Source organism: Symsagittifera roscoffensis, chromosome 7 (assembly GCF_963678635.1).
Source record: "Symsagittifera roscoffensis chromosome 7, txSymRosc1.1, whole genome shotgun sequence".
NCBI classification, from domain to species: domain Eukaryota; kingdom Metazoa; phylum Xenacoelomorpha; order Acoela; family Convolutidae; genus Symsagittifera; species Symsagittifera roscoffensis.
The window spans coordinates 39,344,106-39,362,559 of NC_087068.1; the positions used below are offsets into that span (position 1 = coordinate 39,344,106).

General features: G+C 34.5%; 1 protein-coding gene across 1 annotated transcript; it reads left to right on the forward strand.

Annotated features, from left to right (window-relative positions):
- On the forward strand, positions 1-11,041 carry LOC134851096 (uncharacterized). Its single transcript, XM_063867024.1, has 4 exons — positions 1-265; positions 2,108-2,279; positions 7,883-8,114; positions 10,553-11,041. Exons 1-4 carry the CDS (start codon positions 5-7, stop codon positions 10,947-10,949), a joined length of 1,062 nt encoding a protein of 353 aa, XP_063723094.1. The 5' UTR covers positions 1-4; the 3' UTR covers positions 10,950-11,041.
- The last annotated feature ends 7,413 nt before the right edge of the window (positions 11,042-18,454 follow it).

Genomic DNA, 18,454 nt, shown 5'->3' on the forward strand with positions numbered 1-18,454 from the left:
AATCATGGCTGATGCTGCATTGCTGCTAACGCAAGAAAAGGCGTTAGTCAAGTCAACCGAAAACATAGCAATAAATGTCCAACACATGCCAGAAATTGAAGCAAAAGTAGGTGATAAATCAGTGACTCTTGATGAAAATGCTGCTCCGGACGAGGAAAAAGAATCATCTGGGAAGAAAAAGGGAAAGAAAGGAAAGAAGGGCGGCAAAAAAGGGAAGGGAAAAAAGAAAAAGACGCCGAAACTGAGTTTGGCTGAAAAACGACAGGTAGCATTGATGTCAATCGTATTTAGATAATCACTCTATTTATAAACAGCTATGCTAGAGATATAAGATCTTGTTTAGTTGTAATAATGGTTGGAACCGTGTCAAAATTGACTCGTAGTAAGCATATAAATAGAAAAAGCTTTTGTCAAATTGTGAATGGAAAAGATGTTTAACGTTTTTTCTCGCGAGAGATCCAAAACAATCAGTGATACGCTTGGCTAATTTCCAACGTGCTTTCTGTTATTCTGTTAAAATTGCAGAATTCAGAGTTTAACGATAACGAAAACACATATTTTAAAGCTTTGATTTGGAAAATAAAATTCATCCAAATGGCAAGCAAATCGTTCTCCACAACGAATCTCAAAAATGGCGAATTTTTGTCTCAGAAAGTCGAACATACACCTATTATAATAGAAGACGAGGACGAAGACTTCACTTTACCCTCAATTGCTGAAGAATTTAAACATGACATTCCGTTTTTGGAATCCTCGTTGAACAAAAATGTGTTACCTTTCCTCGAAACTTCTCTAAATGTCAATGAACCGATTTCGAACTCTGAGCGTTATCAGAGGGAGAATCGAGTTCAAAGTCCTTTAATGAGTGAGGCGGACACGGTTTTAAGTATGAATCAAGCTCACATTGAATTATTGGAGCAAGATTCGGAGGATTTTAAGAAGAAGCTGTTGCACGCTGAGAGCATGTACTTACGCAAAGAACGTTTTTTAGCCTTCAAGATCCGCATCAAAAAGGTAAGTTCGATTATCTGTGCGTGGTGATTTGTAAAATGTCAGGAGCTGCGAAAGTTGACTCCAATTTTGCGTTAGAATGTTGTCCAATGAGCTCATTTTGTTAGATTGTGTGCAGCGTTTTGTCCCAATGTGTTAAATTCATAAAGGCTTCTCGTCGCTAATCATATTGTCAAGGATTACATGCTGCTACCATTTTTTTCAAGTTTTGTAATTTTTCAAACTGGCGAAAAATATATCATTTTCAATTTAAAAAAAACGGCCAAAAAAAGGCGTTTTTAAGCTATTTTTGGAACAACTTTACCAAAAAATTGCGTTTTTTCGGCGCACGCTCCCCCCTCAAAATTAGTATAGATTGGCGGCAAAGGCGAATTTAGAAAAATTCAAGGTCTCTCAGCCAAAAATGGATATCTCAAAATAGTACAAAAGGGGGACTCTTTGGGTCGGCAGGGGGTTGAATCCCCTAAACCCGCTGGTGGTAAAGGATATAGAGGTGGAGTCAGCTCTCGTCATCCAAGAGTTGGAAACCCTTACCCCTTTCGTCCAATTGTGTGATAGATGTCACAAATGGATTAGTATAAGGGGGGGGGGGGCTCAAAAAACGCAATTTAGGCTCGAAACTTTTGAAAAAGTGCCAAAGTACGGCAGTTTTGGCTCAGCAAATAATTTTCAAAAAATAAAGGTCGACAAAATTTTCGACGCTTTTGAAATTATGCAGCCTCCTTCTCCTCAAAAACCTGGATCTGTCCAGGCTGCCTTCAAATACTTTAAAGAAGTAATCATCTTTTTTAATCACGATAAATGCCAACATTTCATTTTATGTTCATTGTGTATCATGTTTTATGTTTGCCATAGTTAGCTCTACCATAGCATCAGTGTTCAAAACCGAAAAGTTTTTGGGCGAAACTGGATAAGTATTTGCGGCTTTTCCATTTCTTTCTAGCGTCGTCTAACAACCAAGAAGAACCGTAATTGAAATAGCAATAAATCATGAATAGTGCGCTGAAGTTCAAAAATGAAAAACTGATGTAGGGAGAAAAATATGATTTTTTATTTGTCTGAGTGCATTTTATTAATTCGCGACTGCGTGTTTTAGCTGAAGATGGAAAAAAAGATATCGGCTTACAAGTCGAACACGGCCGAGTTTCTCTCGTTTGTAGACACAATGAATAAATGGAGGGCGAAGAATGCGGACGAGTTGATCAGACAGTGTCGCAAGGCGGATACAGACAACAGCGGGTCACTGGAATACGACATTGTCAAACTAAGTAAAGCCTTATTTTCCGAAAAATTTACGCGATATTTTGACAATTCTTTGGTTGCGAAATGACCGAATATCGAATATTCCATTGGTGACCCAAAATCAGCAGATTTTGCATTTAACCTTACTCTTTACTGATTGATCTTTGGTCATACCTGTTTGAAATACGACATTTTGTTCGATGCTATTCGATTCCTTGCTGTCTAATAACTCTGGCGCATTAGATGCGGCAGGCATGCTGAGCAAATAGAGTTTAATATTCTACACTTCGTGAGGTTCATTGTGGTTTAGTTATCACCCAGTTTTTCAGTTTAAAGTTGTTTTGTTTTTTGTTTTGAGCTTCGAATTCATTTTGGTGATTTCAGTAAAGATAAAAGAGACATAATTGGATTTACTGTTTCTATTACATCAATGAATTGCAAGAAAGGTACGATAAAAAACAGGGGCTTTAGAACAGTGCCAAAGTGCAACAGCGCCGAATATGAAATTAGTTTTCAACAGTGCCGAAAATTATTTTGAATACGGTTTTTACTGATCCCAAATCACTGGCAAGTAAATTAATTCAAATCGACGGAAGTTGAAAAGTCAAAGATGGCCATTTTAATTGATGCAACTTGTTAAACATACAAAAGTACCCCAAGCGAGGTGTCATTAATTTTTCTGAACCATCATTTAACTCAGCAAATTGTCAAATTTGCTTCTCGGTTTCGCTTCAAAACAAAACAATGATCAAACAATCTGCAAACAGAACTCAAAATTTTCAAATATCCTCTATATTCGGCTTTGTTGAACACATTTTCAGTTTCTGCACTGTTGAACGCCCCCTAAAATGGCTAAAATTACAATTTATCAGAACAGAAATATAAGTGAAATTTGCCTCTGTAAAAATTAGAGCACGTTTTTTTTATTAAAGATCTATTTGATGCTCAGAAAATGTGCCTATATAAATCAGAACTTATTGATTCGAACTGAAAAAGTATGGGGCGTTTCAATGAAAGTTCTTTTCTACATTTTGAGTAAGTTTAAGATCTCGTACCATAAGATATAAATCCATCAATCTAAGATTTAAGATACGAAAACAATAATTTAGCATATACGTTGTTACACTTGCGAGAACAAATGTCTTGCAATCGGGAACTAGACATTTTGCTTGGCAACTACTTTCCATACAAATTTTACTTGCTTTTTAATTGAACCCGAACAACCAGGTTCGTTCCCTTTTGGCCTAGAGGTAACGAAGCTGCCGCTGCACCCAAGATTCGAGTCCCGACCGGACCTTGTTTTTTTCACTATGTATGAATTTGAAATTGCTTTCCGGTAAAAATGGAATTGTCGAACTTTTGTTTATCTGCCCGAGTTTTTTCGGCTCAGTTGCCATATCACGGATCTTTTTGTCCTGTAAGCAACTTTCATTGTAGATGCAAGTGTGGTTTTTGTTGTTTTTTTACAAAATCTTTTTGGCTCAACTGGAGTCAGCTCAAACTTGGTCCGCTTTAATACACTAGCCAGCTTGCGAGCGTAGTTTATTGGAGCAAATTCATTGTAAACTAACTCGCAAAAAAAGTGTTCACTTTTTTGGTGACACTTTTGCTATAATCACGATCTGCAGCAATGGAAATTTTATAGCATCTGACCTCTGCTTTTTTGTGGGTAGTGTTTGATTTATTAAGCTTCCGTGGCTGAGTAGTTAGTGCGGGAGGCTCATAATCTCTAAGTCGCAGATCGAGTCCGAGACGTAGCCGATTTTTTTTTGGCTTGTTTCTACTTTTTATTGCACTTTATTGGGCTGCTTTTTGACGTGAAAAGTCTTAAAATTTGTTCTCAATAAAATTTGATTTTTCGCGGTTTGACTTTTGATTCTTTTCGTTTACTACATATTCTTTTTTGAAAAAAAGCAAACCCCACTGTCGAACACCAAAAGTGTAAAGGTCTTTTATTATCGAAAGTGGAATTTATTTTTCAGATTTCCCTGCAAAATAAAATCTTTATTTATTGATCCAGTTTTCTCAACTTGGGTTCATTTTATCAAAAAAGTGCTAATAATACATTGTTATAGAAATTTAAAGATTTAAAGGCATCTTTTCTGTTTACTTGCGTTCATTGACTCTTTTTCCAGAGTCATTTTTGCCTGGCTAAGTTTGTGTTGTTTTGCAAGTGATGTTTTGCTGCGCTTCTCCTCTGTTAAAGATTGATAAGTGATGATTTTGAACCCACTTTCTGGCTTGAAATAACACCGCCTTTAATTTTGCTATTCGCGGCATATTTTTTTTCAATCTGGTACTCAAAATTCCGCTTTTAAGAGTGTAGCAAGTACTCTCAGATAAGTTCTGGTGTTTTTTCCGGAAACGTAAAATTTGTTCACGTTTAATTTTGATTTTTCGCGGTGAACAGCAAAAATCTATAGTTCACGAAAAATGGGATCGACTTCTAGTTTCGAAAATGGAAATTGATTATCAGATTTCTCAGTGAAATTAAAGTGTTATCTATTGATCCAGTCTTCTCAAATCGGGTTAAGTTATCAAAAAGTGACAATCATAATTTCTTCTCCGAATTGAAAAGCCTTAAGGCCTTCTATTTTCTTCTTCGAAAATCACAAATTGAGTGTTTTTCAAAAACCAAGTTAGTTTTTTTCTCAGTTTTCTTGCTGTAATTACTGATGTCAACTGTCATTTGGCTATAATTTCTGTCAATTTAATTACGAAGATTTTTGATTGCTTCCGCCTATATGCATTATCTGTATTTTCGATTCATTTATTCTGATTTTGTTCTCAATGAACCAATTTGCAATGTCGTTCATTTTAGCTTGAAGCAACTTGTGATTGGGGTGTTCTGAGCATACGCAGTATTATCTCTGAACAAAGTAGAATGTACATTATTGAATGTTAACCAATAATGTATTAATTGTATTTACATTTGCGAAGCATTGTGTATTAGTACGAACTTTCTTTCCAGCCTAAGTGGCAAATATTGGTGCCAATTTTGGGGCACCTTTACAGCTTTTGCATAGCATGTGCTATGACATTCGAATAGCAATAAGTTAACATAGTTGATGCATTTTTAATTCATCAAATGAACCGAAAAAAAAATGGTTTGTTTCAAACAACATAACAATAATGAAAACTTGATTTCAGATATTTTGCAACTCAATATATCGCGCAGTTTTTTGAAATGCATAATTTATACATAATATGATTTTGTGCTTTGCTATTTATTACATGCAAAGTTAGTGCGGATGCCTGCAGCTTGTAATATTCCAGATTATTACTTGCAAAATTGAGTCTATTTGTATTTGGCGCCACTTTTGCTGAATGACATTGGCAATTTATTAGCATATGTAGCTGCATTTTTCGTGACTAGTGTTTGCAATTGTTAAGCGTGCGTGGCTGAATAGATAGTGCGTGAGACTCAAAATATTCTAATTGCAGTTGGTCACAAATCCTACGCGTAGCCGAGTTTTTATTAATTCGAGGCTTATTTCTACTTCTTCTTATTTCAATTGATCGAGCTGTTTTTTGATCGTCTTCTTGCAAGAGTTTGCAAAGCGCAGCTTCGCCTCTGTGTAATGAATACTGTTATTACCTCTATGTAGGTTTTTCTACACTAATGAGTTTGGAAATCTGTAAAAAAAAAACGAATACGCAAAATGTTTGGCTGATTCCTTTTTGTCGGCTAGTTGTCACAGCATAGTGATCACAGCGCATTTTTTCTAACGATTAAAGCAATTCTCACTAAATTTTTGTTCTTTTTGATTGTTCAAATGCATCATCCCTGATTTGTTACTTATTCCTTCCTCAATTTAAAAGGTTTATTCGGCTCAAAAGTTTTCTGTCGCTTTTATATCGGCTTAACTATTTATTTTTTCGTTGTTTGGAAGGGAAATTGTTGTTTTCTTGACAGAAGGTAGCGTACACTTTTTGTTTTTTAAAAGTTACCCAAAGCATTTCATGGCGAATGTTTTTTTCCGGCTCAATTGGCGTCAAATAATTTTGAAAAAGAACTCATACTTTTTCACGCCACGAATGTGTTTTCGGCTCAATTGAATTCCGAGGAATGGGGTCGTTTTAATGTTTCTGAACACTATTACAACGCATCACGCTGACTACTGTTTTTCTCAACTTTTGTGTTTTCGTCCGAACAACCTTACTATGCTTTTTGTGATCTGTAAGCGGATTCCGCAACAGGCCCAACTCAGATTTGTCGTGGAATCCGCAACATTGCTAATTTTCTTTGATCTTCTTTGCTGCCATATATTCCACAAACAAATAGCTAAAACACTGCATCGCTCAAAAACGCTCATGAAACAAGCGAGTTTGCGGAATCCGCAAAAAATTTGCGGAATTCGGAACAGTTTGTGGGTTCCACAATTAAGTGATAATATATGCGTATTATCAGTTTACGCTGTCGCGGAATTTCGCTACTGTAAGCGGAATCCGCTCGCAGTTACGAAATCCAGTACAACTATATTTGCTATCCAGTGCACAGTTTGGCCTCGTAATGAAAAATTTGCGAGGCAAATGTATGGATATTGGTAGATGTAGTTTTTCCTCATTTTTAATAGTCGTGAAGGCTTCCTTCTTTTTCTATCCGCTAGCTTACAATTACAGTACTTGTTTCCTTCTTTGAATTGCTCGAAGATAATCAGTTTCTAAATTAATAGTGTTACTGTCATCTCTTTGTTTTCAGTAGATACACTTCGCGAAATCCGATTGTTTGAGAAGCGAAATATTTGCTTGTACGGGTTCCTGTACTCTCTGTTGGCAATGCGGGATTCTATAGGACGAAATACCTAACAACTTCCTCTACACCCTGAAAGTGCTCAACCACTCGCAATCGAGTCCAATCCGCGAAGTCTGATGTCGAATTGTCCCAAGTTTTTCCTAACTATTTTGTTTTGCTCGAAGCGAATAGATGAGAAGAATGGTTTGCCTTTTTATCTATTCACTTCTCCCTTCAAAGTTTTATATTGAGAGTGTCATCGTGATTAACTAATGTACCTTGATGTTGCCATTTAATCGTTGAACTTGATTACGCTTGCGAGAGTAAGTGTCTTGAAATCGGAAACTAGACTTCAATCTGTAAGAAATTGAACTTGCTGTATTATTGAACCTAAGTAACTTCCAAGTTCCTTCATACTTGGCTTGGAGGTAAAGCGGTCTCCGTCGCACCCTAAAGTCTGGTAATCGAGTCACAGCCGGAGCTTTTTTAAGTAATGAAATTGAAATATTTTTTGGTTAAAAATTGGCTTGTCGGCGTTTCGTTTGTCTGTTCAAACTTCGTCGGCTTAGGTTCCACATCACGGATTTTGCATGTATGAAATTCCGTTTGTTTTTAAGAACTTGCATAGTTGGACTTTTGTTTTACTGTTGCTTTTTTTGTCCGCTTAATTTCAAAATAATGAAATTTTTACGCATGATTTACAGAATTCTTATTATAATAGAACATTAGCCGAAACTATTTTAATTGAAAAAAGTTTATTGAAAATCCAAAACTGAGAAAATCGACTATTCAATTGGATTAGTCAATTTATCTTGTTTCATTTGAAGGGCAATAATTGGTTATTATTTTACAAGTTTTAGTTCGGTTGTGGTGTAAAAGTTGTTTTTTTTGCAGTTCTGCTGGATTTGGATATCCCTTGCGACTCCACAGAACTAGAGATCCTCTGTCGACTTGTGGACACTGGCGATGACGTAGACACATGTGAACTGCCGTCTGGGTACATAGACTACGAGGACTTGTCAGATACCATAGTAGCCGTGTCCAATTACCCAGAGAACATTCCAGAGTTGACCTCGTTTAAACCTCTGAGTGACAAGACATTCTACCACCACACGCAGTATCCAGGGTAGGTTTATTTTCCCATTGTAGCCCCGTGAGCGTTATTGCCAGTAAAATACCACCCCGCTCAAATCTTATCTTCTTATATATAAGGGAAATTATGAGATAGTTTCATAGCTTGATCAGAACAACAGTTAATTTCTTGCGAATCGATTTGTTATTGGAGACGGTCTTGCTAGTATTAAATGAATGACATAATTTCAGCATAAGTCCTAACGTTTAAGTAGCTATCGAGCACAAGGTTTATGAAATTACTCTTAGCCAAACTTGACAAGAATATTATAGAAGATATCAGTCAATATTTATTTAAATCAATTTTAAAGCAAGATAATGCGTGCCAAGTTTGTTTTCATTTTTTCAATAATTTTGTCATTTGTAGAACGAGCGAGCCAAAATGAACTGTTTTTTTTTTGTCGTAGAACAGTCAAATTTCAATTAGCAGCTTTGCTTTTTTAATCAAGCTGGTCGAATGAGATGCTAAACTGAACTTCAATTTGAGAACTATTCGCCGATCGACAAACGCTATAAAAACAACTTGCAACTTCAATAGCCTGCTCGACATCAAAAAAAGATTGAATTATTTTGCAAATCGATTCAAACTCTGAAATCAATTTAAAATGTTTCTAAGTTCCATTGCTCAATAGCTTGCTCGAAAATGTTTAACTTATCCTCGATTTCATTCAAGCTCCAGAGGCAGCTTGAAATGTTTTAATTTTATTTGCTCATAAACTTGCTTTAAATAATCTGAAACTTTTGCGGACCGATTTCAGCAATGAATCAACTTCGAAATATTTCCAATTTTCATTTTTCTATAAATAGCCTTCTCAAAAAATCTAATTTTTTTCGCGAATCAATTCAAGCTATGAAATCATTTCTAATTTTTAATTATTTGGTAATCGTTCAGAATATGAAAATAACTTGAAACCCTGTTCACAGTTTATCTGCACAATAGTTTGCTTGAGTAAACTTATTTTTTTTTGCGACCAGATTGAAGTTATGAAAACAACATGAAATATTTCAATATATATTTTTTGCTCAATCGCTTGCTTGAAAAAGACTTCTATTTTTTTTTTGCGAATAGTTTCAAGCTTTGAATTAACTTGATTAAGTTTAAAGTTTTTTTGTTTCAATAGATTGCCTATAAATTTTCAAACTATCGCAAGCTGATTTGCTGTTTTACTTGATTCTTAGTTTCATCGCTTAATTAGCTTGCTAATAAGAATCCGATTCTTTCGCGGACTGGTTAAGTCAATGGAATAAATTTCTCGAGGTTTCATCACCTGAGTAGCTTGCATGAAAATTTTCTGTTTTTTTGCGAATCGATCTATGCTGTAATATATTTTTTCAAAAGTTTCATCACTTGGATAGCTTGCTTAGAAAGTAAAAATGTTCTGGGAATTTTACTCCGAGTAATTTGCTAAAAAAAAAGTTATTGCATAATCTGTGAATCTATTCACGCTATAAATTAAGCTGAACATGTGAAAACATCGCTTAATTGGCTGGCTTGCAAAAACTTGGTTTTTGCGAACCGATTACCTCTATAAATTATTGCAATATATTTCAAACTTTAAAGCTTGGTTGACCTGCTCGTAAAAAATTAATCTTTTGCGGATCTATTTGCTCTATGAATCATCTTTAAAGCTTGAAAAGGCTCGTCGCTCGGACAGCTTGCTTTTAAAAGCTCAAAGTTGTTGCGAACTGAATCGCTATAAAATAATTTGACATGATTCAAAGTTTTCTCGCTGGAAAGCTTGCTAGAATAAAATATATTTTTCCGGAACGATTTTTTCATTGAAATAACTTGACATGCTCCGTCGTCGCTAAAGTAGCGTAAAAGAAAACTTTTGCTAAGCGAGTCTATTTTTAGCGCTGTTCCGCGCTCTGAAGTATTTCAAGATGTTCAATTTTTTTTTGAATTTTTTTCTATTTCTGCTATGAAAAAATTAATATAAAATAACTATGAAAAATTCAAAGTTCATCGCTTAATGGGCCTGATTATAAAAGCATCATTTTTCTTTAGAGTTTTTAGTTTTTTGCGAACATATTCATGCTATGGAATGTTTTTGGAATTTAAATCTAAAAATCCTTTATGCTTCCTTTTATAGTGGAAGATGGTTTAGTACTTTGTTTGGAGCTTTCAAAGTCGAATATCAAGCTTAAGTAGCATTATTGTTATCAAGCTGAGTTTGATTGATGCTGCAGAACATTTGGAAGCACAGCAAATGTTGGTGTAAAAATAGTTAGTGGCTATGAATAACGGTTTAAAAAATATGGGAAAATGATACTTAAACAACTTGGTTTGCATATTGTGAGCCTGATTCCCTTATAATTTTCGAGAATTGTTTTATTGAAATTTAGAGCTTGTTTTCTCGGTTACAAAATTAGTTTTTTTTTGACAGAGTTCATTGGGGCTGCAATATTAATAAACGGGTATTCATTTTTTAGATACGTGAAACTGAATCTTTTCTTCTACTTATTCAAAGATGTCCATAAATGTGCGTCTCATAAGTCAATCGACACAACTGATGATGTCACTCTGCAGTTTGTAGCAGGTGAAATAAGACGAATGTGCAGACTGCCGAATTATCACATCGTTTTTTACAAAAAAGAAACCGCGAATGCGACGGAATCAATAGAAAGTATAGTCGATTCAACAGAAAGACCCTTAGATTATGGGTCGACTTTGCGGGATTTAGGATTTGAGGGATGTGAACAGAAACACGAAGCGGAAGAATATTCTTTGTACTATGATTACGAAGTCGAAAACTATAGAACGTCTCTCTTAGACGAATCATTGATTCTAAACGAAGTGAGAGGCCAAGTGTTGAATATAAAGCCTTAATTGTAAATGTATAGATAAGTAAATATTTTTCAGCAGAAAGATTTTCGAGTTTGATTAGAAAAAACGTTTAAATATAATTTTTGAAATTAAGTTTCCACGCAATGATTTTTGCCCTCATAAACTATATTTTTTATGATTAAGCGATACTGATACTCAAGCATTTCTCTGCCCATGTGCTCAAAAGCTAATTTGTTTCTTCGATGAAGAGCTGGTAATTTTTTGAGGGTAAATGCTCGTTATAGCTTAGAAAAAATGAATTGGAACAAATGTTTAAGAGTAACGAACGCAGTGAGTACTCTTATATAGGTATTGCATTTTTTTTGTCTTTCAGGAAAGTCTAAAAAATTTTTCACGCTCAGTTTTGATTTTTCGCGGTTTGACTTGTGATTTCATTTTAAGTTCAGTGCATTTTCATTGTTTAAAGGAAGGCAAACTCGAACAGCAAAATTGTAAAGGTCACGAAAAACGTGATCGACTTCTGATTTCGAAAATGGAAATTTATTGTCAGATTTCCCAGCTAAATAAAAGTTATACGTATTGATCCAGTTACGTATACGTATTGATCTCAAATTGGGTTAATTTTAACAAAAAAGTGTCCGTCATAAATTGTTCTACAAATTCAAAGAACTTTAAGCCCATCTATGTTTTTTCTTCGAAATTCAAAAAATGAAGTTTGTTGAAAAAAAACAGTTAGTTTTTTTTTGTTTCTTTGCGTTCATTACTTTTTTCCAACTGTTTATAATTTATCTGTTCCGGATGTGATAACGCTTGCTAAACAATAGTTTTGTAAGCAGGCGATGGAAATTTTTTTGAAAATTTGCTAGAGACTTGTCTAATCTGTTCTTAGTTGCTCAAGCCTCAGGTTGTCAAATGTGGCCGTGTTCGAAATAAATTTTCCGTTGAGTAATAAAATTGAGTTTGTGCGGTTTTAAATCTACAATCATGTAATTAGTTATTGTGAGATAATTTTCTTCTTGAAAGTTGTTTTCAGAAATTTTACCACAAATTGGAGCTGTTATTTGTCCAAGAATTTCGCCGAAACTTTGGCTTATTGAGAAATTATGTTGAAAATAGCCTTATATGTATGTAGCCCAATAAAATTAAAAATGCTAAGTCTCCATTTTTAACCTCCAAAATTTAGAATGTATCGACGTTCAATTAAAATGTATTGACTTAAATGAAATTGTATGAATATCTAGTCTTTTGGAGTAAGTGAAGCATGCTATTTGTGTTTAATCAGTTATTTTTGTTAAATTTTAAGAGTCGATGATTGTAGTGAAAACTCTATATAGGTCGCGTTGATGATTTTCGCTTGTTTTTTTTTCGCGAAAAGTCTTGAAACTTGTTCAGGCCTAAATTTGAATTTTCTCCGTGTGTCTTCTGATTTATTTTCAAGTTCAATCAGTTTCCTTTGTTAAAAGGAAAGCAAAATGTGTTATCGAATAGCAAAAGAGTTAAGGTCTCGATAAACTTGATTGACTTCTAGTTTCGAAAGTGGATGTTAGTGTTCGAATTTCTCAGCGGAATAAAAAATTACCTGTTGATCTAGTTTTCTCAACTTTGGTTACTTTTATCAACAAAATTGTCAATCATAATTTGATCTAGAAATTCAAAGAGTCGGGAATTTTTTTAAGTTCATTGATTCTTTTCCAAATGTATGTTGGCTATAGTTAATCTATTTGATTTATATAATCAAGAATACGATAATTGGCTAGTTTCAATAGGAAGGCTTTTGTAGTCTGCTTACGATTCAGCAATTGTGTGGCAACTGGGTACTCGATTTTTTTCATAAGTAACTGTGTTCTCAGGATTCATATCCTGCTCCGCTCTGTTAAGAAATACTGCAACTGATTTATTCTGCGCATTTTACCGTTTCAAATATTCGTCCTATTCAAAATTTGCTTTTTATGTTAATTGTATTTTTACCTACTCGGTTTGTTTGAATTTCCTTTTTTTTCGTTTGTTTTAAAGTGGCATAAAAATTCATATGCGTATGTGTTTGAGGGGAAGAGGACTGAATAATTTTTGATTAGTTAAGTTTTTTTTAGTTATTTTGGCTACAGGGTTTCTTTCAAGTTTTTCGGCCTTTTTTATCGCATGGTAAGTTTTCTTAAGATGTAATTTTACATTTTAGCGTCTTAGCATGTTGCTTTTTCAATAGTACCTTTTTTCTTATCGATAGTCTTGTATCGCAAGTATTTTATTGTATTTGCCTCTGTGCTCTGTGTGAAGACTTGGTTTTTGCTGAATAAATTTGACTTATATCTGGTAGTTCAAATCCTGTTGTCGGGAAACTTTTTTGGAAGTTTTTGTTCTTTGTACAATTGCGAGAGCAAGTGTCTTGTAATCGGGATCTAGGGCTTTCTCGTAAACATATTTTCTTAAGCTTTTGACAGAAATTAATGTTGCTTTATTATTGAACTTAAGCAACTTTCATACTCCTACTCTGGTCTAGAAGCAACGCAGTTGCACTTGCACCTTCAGGCATGGGGTTTGAGTCCAGGCAGGACATTGTTCTTTAGTAGATATGGAAAATTTTACCCGGTAAATGAATTTTCGGACTCTCATTTGTCTCTCGTTTGTCTGCATTGAATTTCATTTGCCTCTGTGCCAAGACTTGGTCAGTGCTGAATAAAAACGACGAAGAATCTGCTAGTTTAAATCTTGTTGTCGACAAATTCCTTTTTTTTCGGAAGTTCTTGTTGTTATTTCACTTGCGAGAACAAGTGTTTTGTAAGCGGGAACTAAGCTTTTCCCATAAACAACTTTGCATACAAATCTGTAAGAAAATAACTTTGCATTATGGTTGAAGTTGAGCAACTTTCAGACTCCCTCCCCTTTTGGTCTAGAAGTACGACTTATCCGGTAGTTCAAATACTGCTGCCGGCAAATTCTTTTTGGGAGGTTTTGTTCTGTTTACATTCGAGAGCAAGTGTCTTGTAAGGGGGAACTAGACTTTTCCTGTAAGCTATTTTTCTTTCAAATCTGTAAGGAAAAACTTATGCTTTATGATTGAACTTAGGCAACGCAACTTTTAGACTCCTTCCCCTATTGGTATAGAAGTAACGCGGTTGCTATTGCACCCTATGGTGTGGGGTTTGAATCCCGCTGAAATTTGTTCTTCAGAATGTATGGAAAAGTTTTATCCGGCAAATGAATGGTCGGAATCTCATTTTTCTGCTCATGTTTTGTCGGCTAGTTGCCACATCAATTCGTCTTCATTTGTAAGAATTGTTCATTTTAATTGCAATTGTTTTTGTTTTTCTTTTTTAGTTTGTATTTTTTCTAAATCATTTTGTTTTGCTCAAAGGCTTTTAACGCCTAAACGTTTTATCGGATCAGTCAATTTTCTTTGAATCTTTTGAAGGAAAAGAATTACGATAATTTAGGTAGTTTGTGGTAAGTTCAAAGCTTTGAAAGTTAATTGCTCAAATTTTTTATATGACAAAAATGACTTATGTTTTTGTATAAGGCTCAATGGATGTGTCCTGACATATTGTCAGCTTAATTATCGCTTGATATATGCTAAAAGCCTATTCAATCCTGGTATTTGTGTTTCTCGGCAGTTTTTTCTGAAATTCATTAATTCCTTACACATGCGAAAGCAAGTGTTTTGTAATTGGGAACTAGACTTATTCCATCAATAATTTTTCCCACATCTGAATTGATATTAAAGTTTTTTACCCTTGCGATGGAATAAATCGGGTACTATACTTTTTTCCTGTAAACGACTTAGTCGACTGGACTCATTGTACTCCTGATGTACCTTGGTCAATAATGAATTCAAATTTTGTAATGTCTTTTGCACACTTAGCCTGGTGATAACAAATACGCTTGGGACGGCAAAGGTCCTGGGTTCGAAACTGACCAGGACCAGTTTTTTTTCAAACGGTAAATATTCCGGTTCAAAAAAATTTCGGCCTTTTATTTGTCTGCTTGTTTTGTCGGCTTAGTTGACACGTTCATAAATCGTTTATTTTAGCTGTAAACAATTTTCACTGTAGTTGCTTTTAGCATTTTAAAAATCCGGCTGAATCGAAATTTGCTCTTAACAATGGTTGTAATTTTAGTAGCTCGATTTGTTGATTTTTCTTTTCTTTTTATCGGCTTATTAATTTTCGGGTCAACTAATATCATTTTAGTGGCATCTTATTGCGTCGTTACGACTGGAAAAATTTTTCGTGCGTGTGTGTCTGCTCTAAGGGAAAAGGGACTTGACATTTTATAAGGTTAGTATTTTTTTTCGGTATGAAGGGTTTCTGCTCAGGTATTTTCGGCTTTGTTAACGCTTGGTTATTATAATTTAAAATCCAATCAACCATCCGGCGCATCTGGAGTAGAGGTAAAACAACAGTTTGAGACGGCTTGCGGTGCGAATCCGGCCGGGCCATTTTTTGCAAACTATAGTTTTGTGCTTTTTCGGATTATCGTCCGTCTTTTTGTCGGCTTGGTTCTCGTAGCTCATTGGTTCAGCTCCATTCCAAATTACTGTAACCGCCATGCTTGAGACGACAAAGACCGGGAGTTTGATTCCAACTGAGACCTGTTCCTTTTTGCAAATAGAAAGTTTTGGCTAATTTAGATTATTGTCTGTCCGCTTTTTTGTATGCTTAGTTACGCAGAAAGGACTTTTTTGAAACTTGCCTTCTTCATAGCATTCCCAAAGCTTTTTGTAGAGTTTCTAATGGTGCAGCCAAGTTTGTTCCGAATATGTTGGATTTTTGTTGCAATTTTTATTGACAAATACGATTTTTGAAGTTTTTTTTTCGTTTGATTATAATCATAGTCATTCTTATTTGTATCGCAAATGGTGCGAATATCAGCTTCGCCTCTGTGTTTATTAGTGAAGCTTAGCAACCTCGAGACTGCTTCTCACTTAACCTGGAGGTAACGCGGTTGTCTCTGTGCACTTGCGTCTGGGGTTCGAGTCCAGGCTGGACCTTGTTTTTTTTTCCTGTGTGGATGAAAGTAGATCTTTTTGGAAAAGTTGAGTTATCGGACTTTTTTTGCCTGCTTATGTTTTTCGGCTTAGTTGCCAGTTTTTGGAATTTTCTTGCGCGGGCAGCAATTTTTATCGTAGATGCATGTGTTTTTGATGTATTCCTGTAATTTATAAAATTAATAGCCTAGACTTCTTTCAATTGAACTAAATATTTTTGGGTTATGCTTTATCGGCTTAGATACCTTTATTTGTGTCACTTCATGGGCAAAAAGGGTTGATTAAAAAATCAGGTAGTTTATCTAGCAAAAGTTCAAAGTCTTTCATCTTTTTTTTAGCTCAAAAATTTTTTATGTCAATATTTTCTGATTTTTTTTTGCTTTCGGCTCAATGAGCAGATTAGAGCGGCGGTTTTTGGCTCAATGAACGCATTTTTGTTGGCTCAGTGGTTTCTCGTTAAAAAGTAAAGACTTATTTAATGCTGTTTGTTTTGTTTCTTGACTTTCTGATTCTTTTCAAAAAATATATATGTTTCTATTGCTGTTTCTGTTTCTTTTTTTATTCTCAGGCTTGAACTGCTGTGCTTGAATTGTATTGCAAGTGATGCGAGGCTCTGCTTTGCCTCTGTGTCTAAAAATGTTTTTCAATTTGTTACTTCATTACGTCTTTTTTTCTATTTGCTAGCTTGCACTGCTACTACGCTCGCAGTCTATCGTGAGTGATGAGAAGATCCGCTTTTCCTCTGTATCAAGACACATTCGTATTTGTTGTTGAATTTTTAAAGCTCCGTTTCCACTTTTGCGTGTTTGCGACTTGTAGCTTCCTTTCTTTAAAAACCATCTAAATAGAAAGATTTTTGTTGGAGAAAACTTCATTTTTAAGGCTCCTCTTTTGCTGGATAATTATTTTTATGAATGGTAGTTTTGATAATTACGCTTGCGATAAGCAAACGTTTTCAAATCGGAAAATATCCTTTTTAAAGCATCTAATTTGACTAAAATAAATAATTGAATCATCTGACTTCTCGCATCATATTAAATTCAAAATCAAGGATGAAATTTGCACGTGCCATAAAGTTATCGCACAAGCCTGTGGAGACAAAGTTTTTTGGTTTGAATCTCCAGGGCTTGTTTTTTTATAAGCGGAACAGCTGGTGACAGAAAATGATTTTCGGATTTTGGTTTTTGTTGCTCTAATCCCTTATTTGTCTTGTCAATCATTTGTCAAGCAAAAAATAACACTTTGTTTTGAAATTTGTGACGTACTGATCTTTTTTGACTAAAATAATTGAACAAAAATGTATATATGCAAATAATGGCGTGTAAATGTTTTCTCCTTCACAAATGTTTCGTTCGCCTGGTTTGAGTTTATCAGTTAAGCTTTTATGAATCATAAGGGTAAAAAAATGAGTAGATCGTACCTGCTTCTGTAATGTTTTAAATGTAAAAAATGAATTTTGTCGCTGTTCGTTTTACGTTTTTTTTTTCGCTGTAATTCTTGGACTTATTTTTGTATCGAAAGTGGAAGGAATCTTCAATTCGCCCTAGTGTTAATTAACTTTTTTCTTGAATTCAGGTCAGTTAACTGTTAATTTTTTTTTTGAATGCTCCAAGACGTATACCTTCAGTGAGATAATGACTCAATTATTCATTTTTGTTTTTTTACTTCTTTACAATGCTCTACCGTCGACTGCCTTTTTTTGCCAGCAACTAACTCTTGGTTCCACCAAGAAATGAAATTCGGAATGAGCGTGATAGTGTTTGAATCACCGCATTTAAGTTCATAACCGTTTAAGAATTTGCGGCATCAAACAGTCCTTAATCCTTAATAATTGTTAATTGCACTACCGAAAAATCAAATGGTCTCAAAAAACAGTTTTGCTAATTGTTCCAACCATTGAAAATGGGGAGGAACTTTGGATTCGGGGTGTTATAGTTTTTTTTCGATGCTAAATCAGGTACGACAAATAATCATCTGTTTGGGTCAAGTAACATACCAAATTGAAGCCCTTTCGGTCGTGGTTCGAACGACATCATTTTTAAAAATTTCCCAATGTCGGGCAACACTGGCTTAAAGTTTTTGATTTTTAGTACAAGTTTGTTATATAAAATTTTACTTTAATTTATACTGGAGGCTAAATAATACCTAATTTTACTGTAAAAAACTAGTTTTGGATATTTCATTTAGTGCTTTCTTATCAATAAAGGTTTTCTCAGAAAAACTAAAAATTTTTGTGCAAAAAATTTGAAAACATTTTTTTTCTAAAATTCCAAAATCGAGAAAAACTGGTTCAAAATTTTTTATTTTCAGTACAATTTTGAGCGAATAAAGCAATCGAGTAACTATTGTTATATGAAAGTTTTTTTTAATTTGTACTTTTGGCCAAAAATATTTAATTTAACTATTAAAAAAACTAGTTTTTCGCGTTTCTTTTAGTGCTTTCTTGTCAATAAAGGTTGTCTAAAGAAAACTAAAAATGTTTCGTTCAAAAATTAGGAAACTTTTAATAATATCTCAAGTAGAAAAAAACTGGTTCAAAATTTTGATTTTTAGTACCATTTTGAGC

Bases quoted from the DNA above. Each gene is read 5' to 3' on its own strand.
- LOC134851096 (XM_063867024.1), top strand. From the start codon at position 5: ATGGCTGATGCTGCATTGCTGCTAACGCAAGAAAAGGCGTTAGTCAAG. The intron at 266-2,107 runs GTAGCATTGATG...TGCGTGTTTTAG, and splicing joins GTTTGGCTGAAAAACGACAG to CTGAAGATGGAAAAAAAGAT. The intron at 2,280-7,882 runs GTAAAGCCTTAT...TTTTTTTTGCAG, and splicing joins ATACGACATTGTCAAACTAA to TTCTGCTGGATTTGGATATC.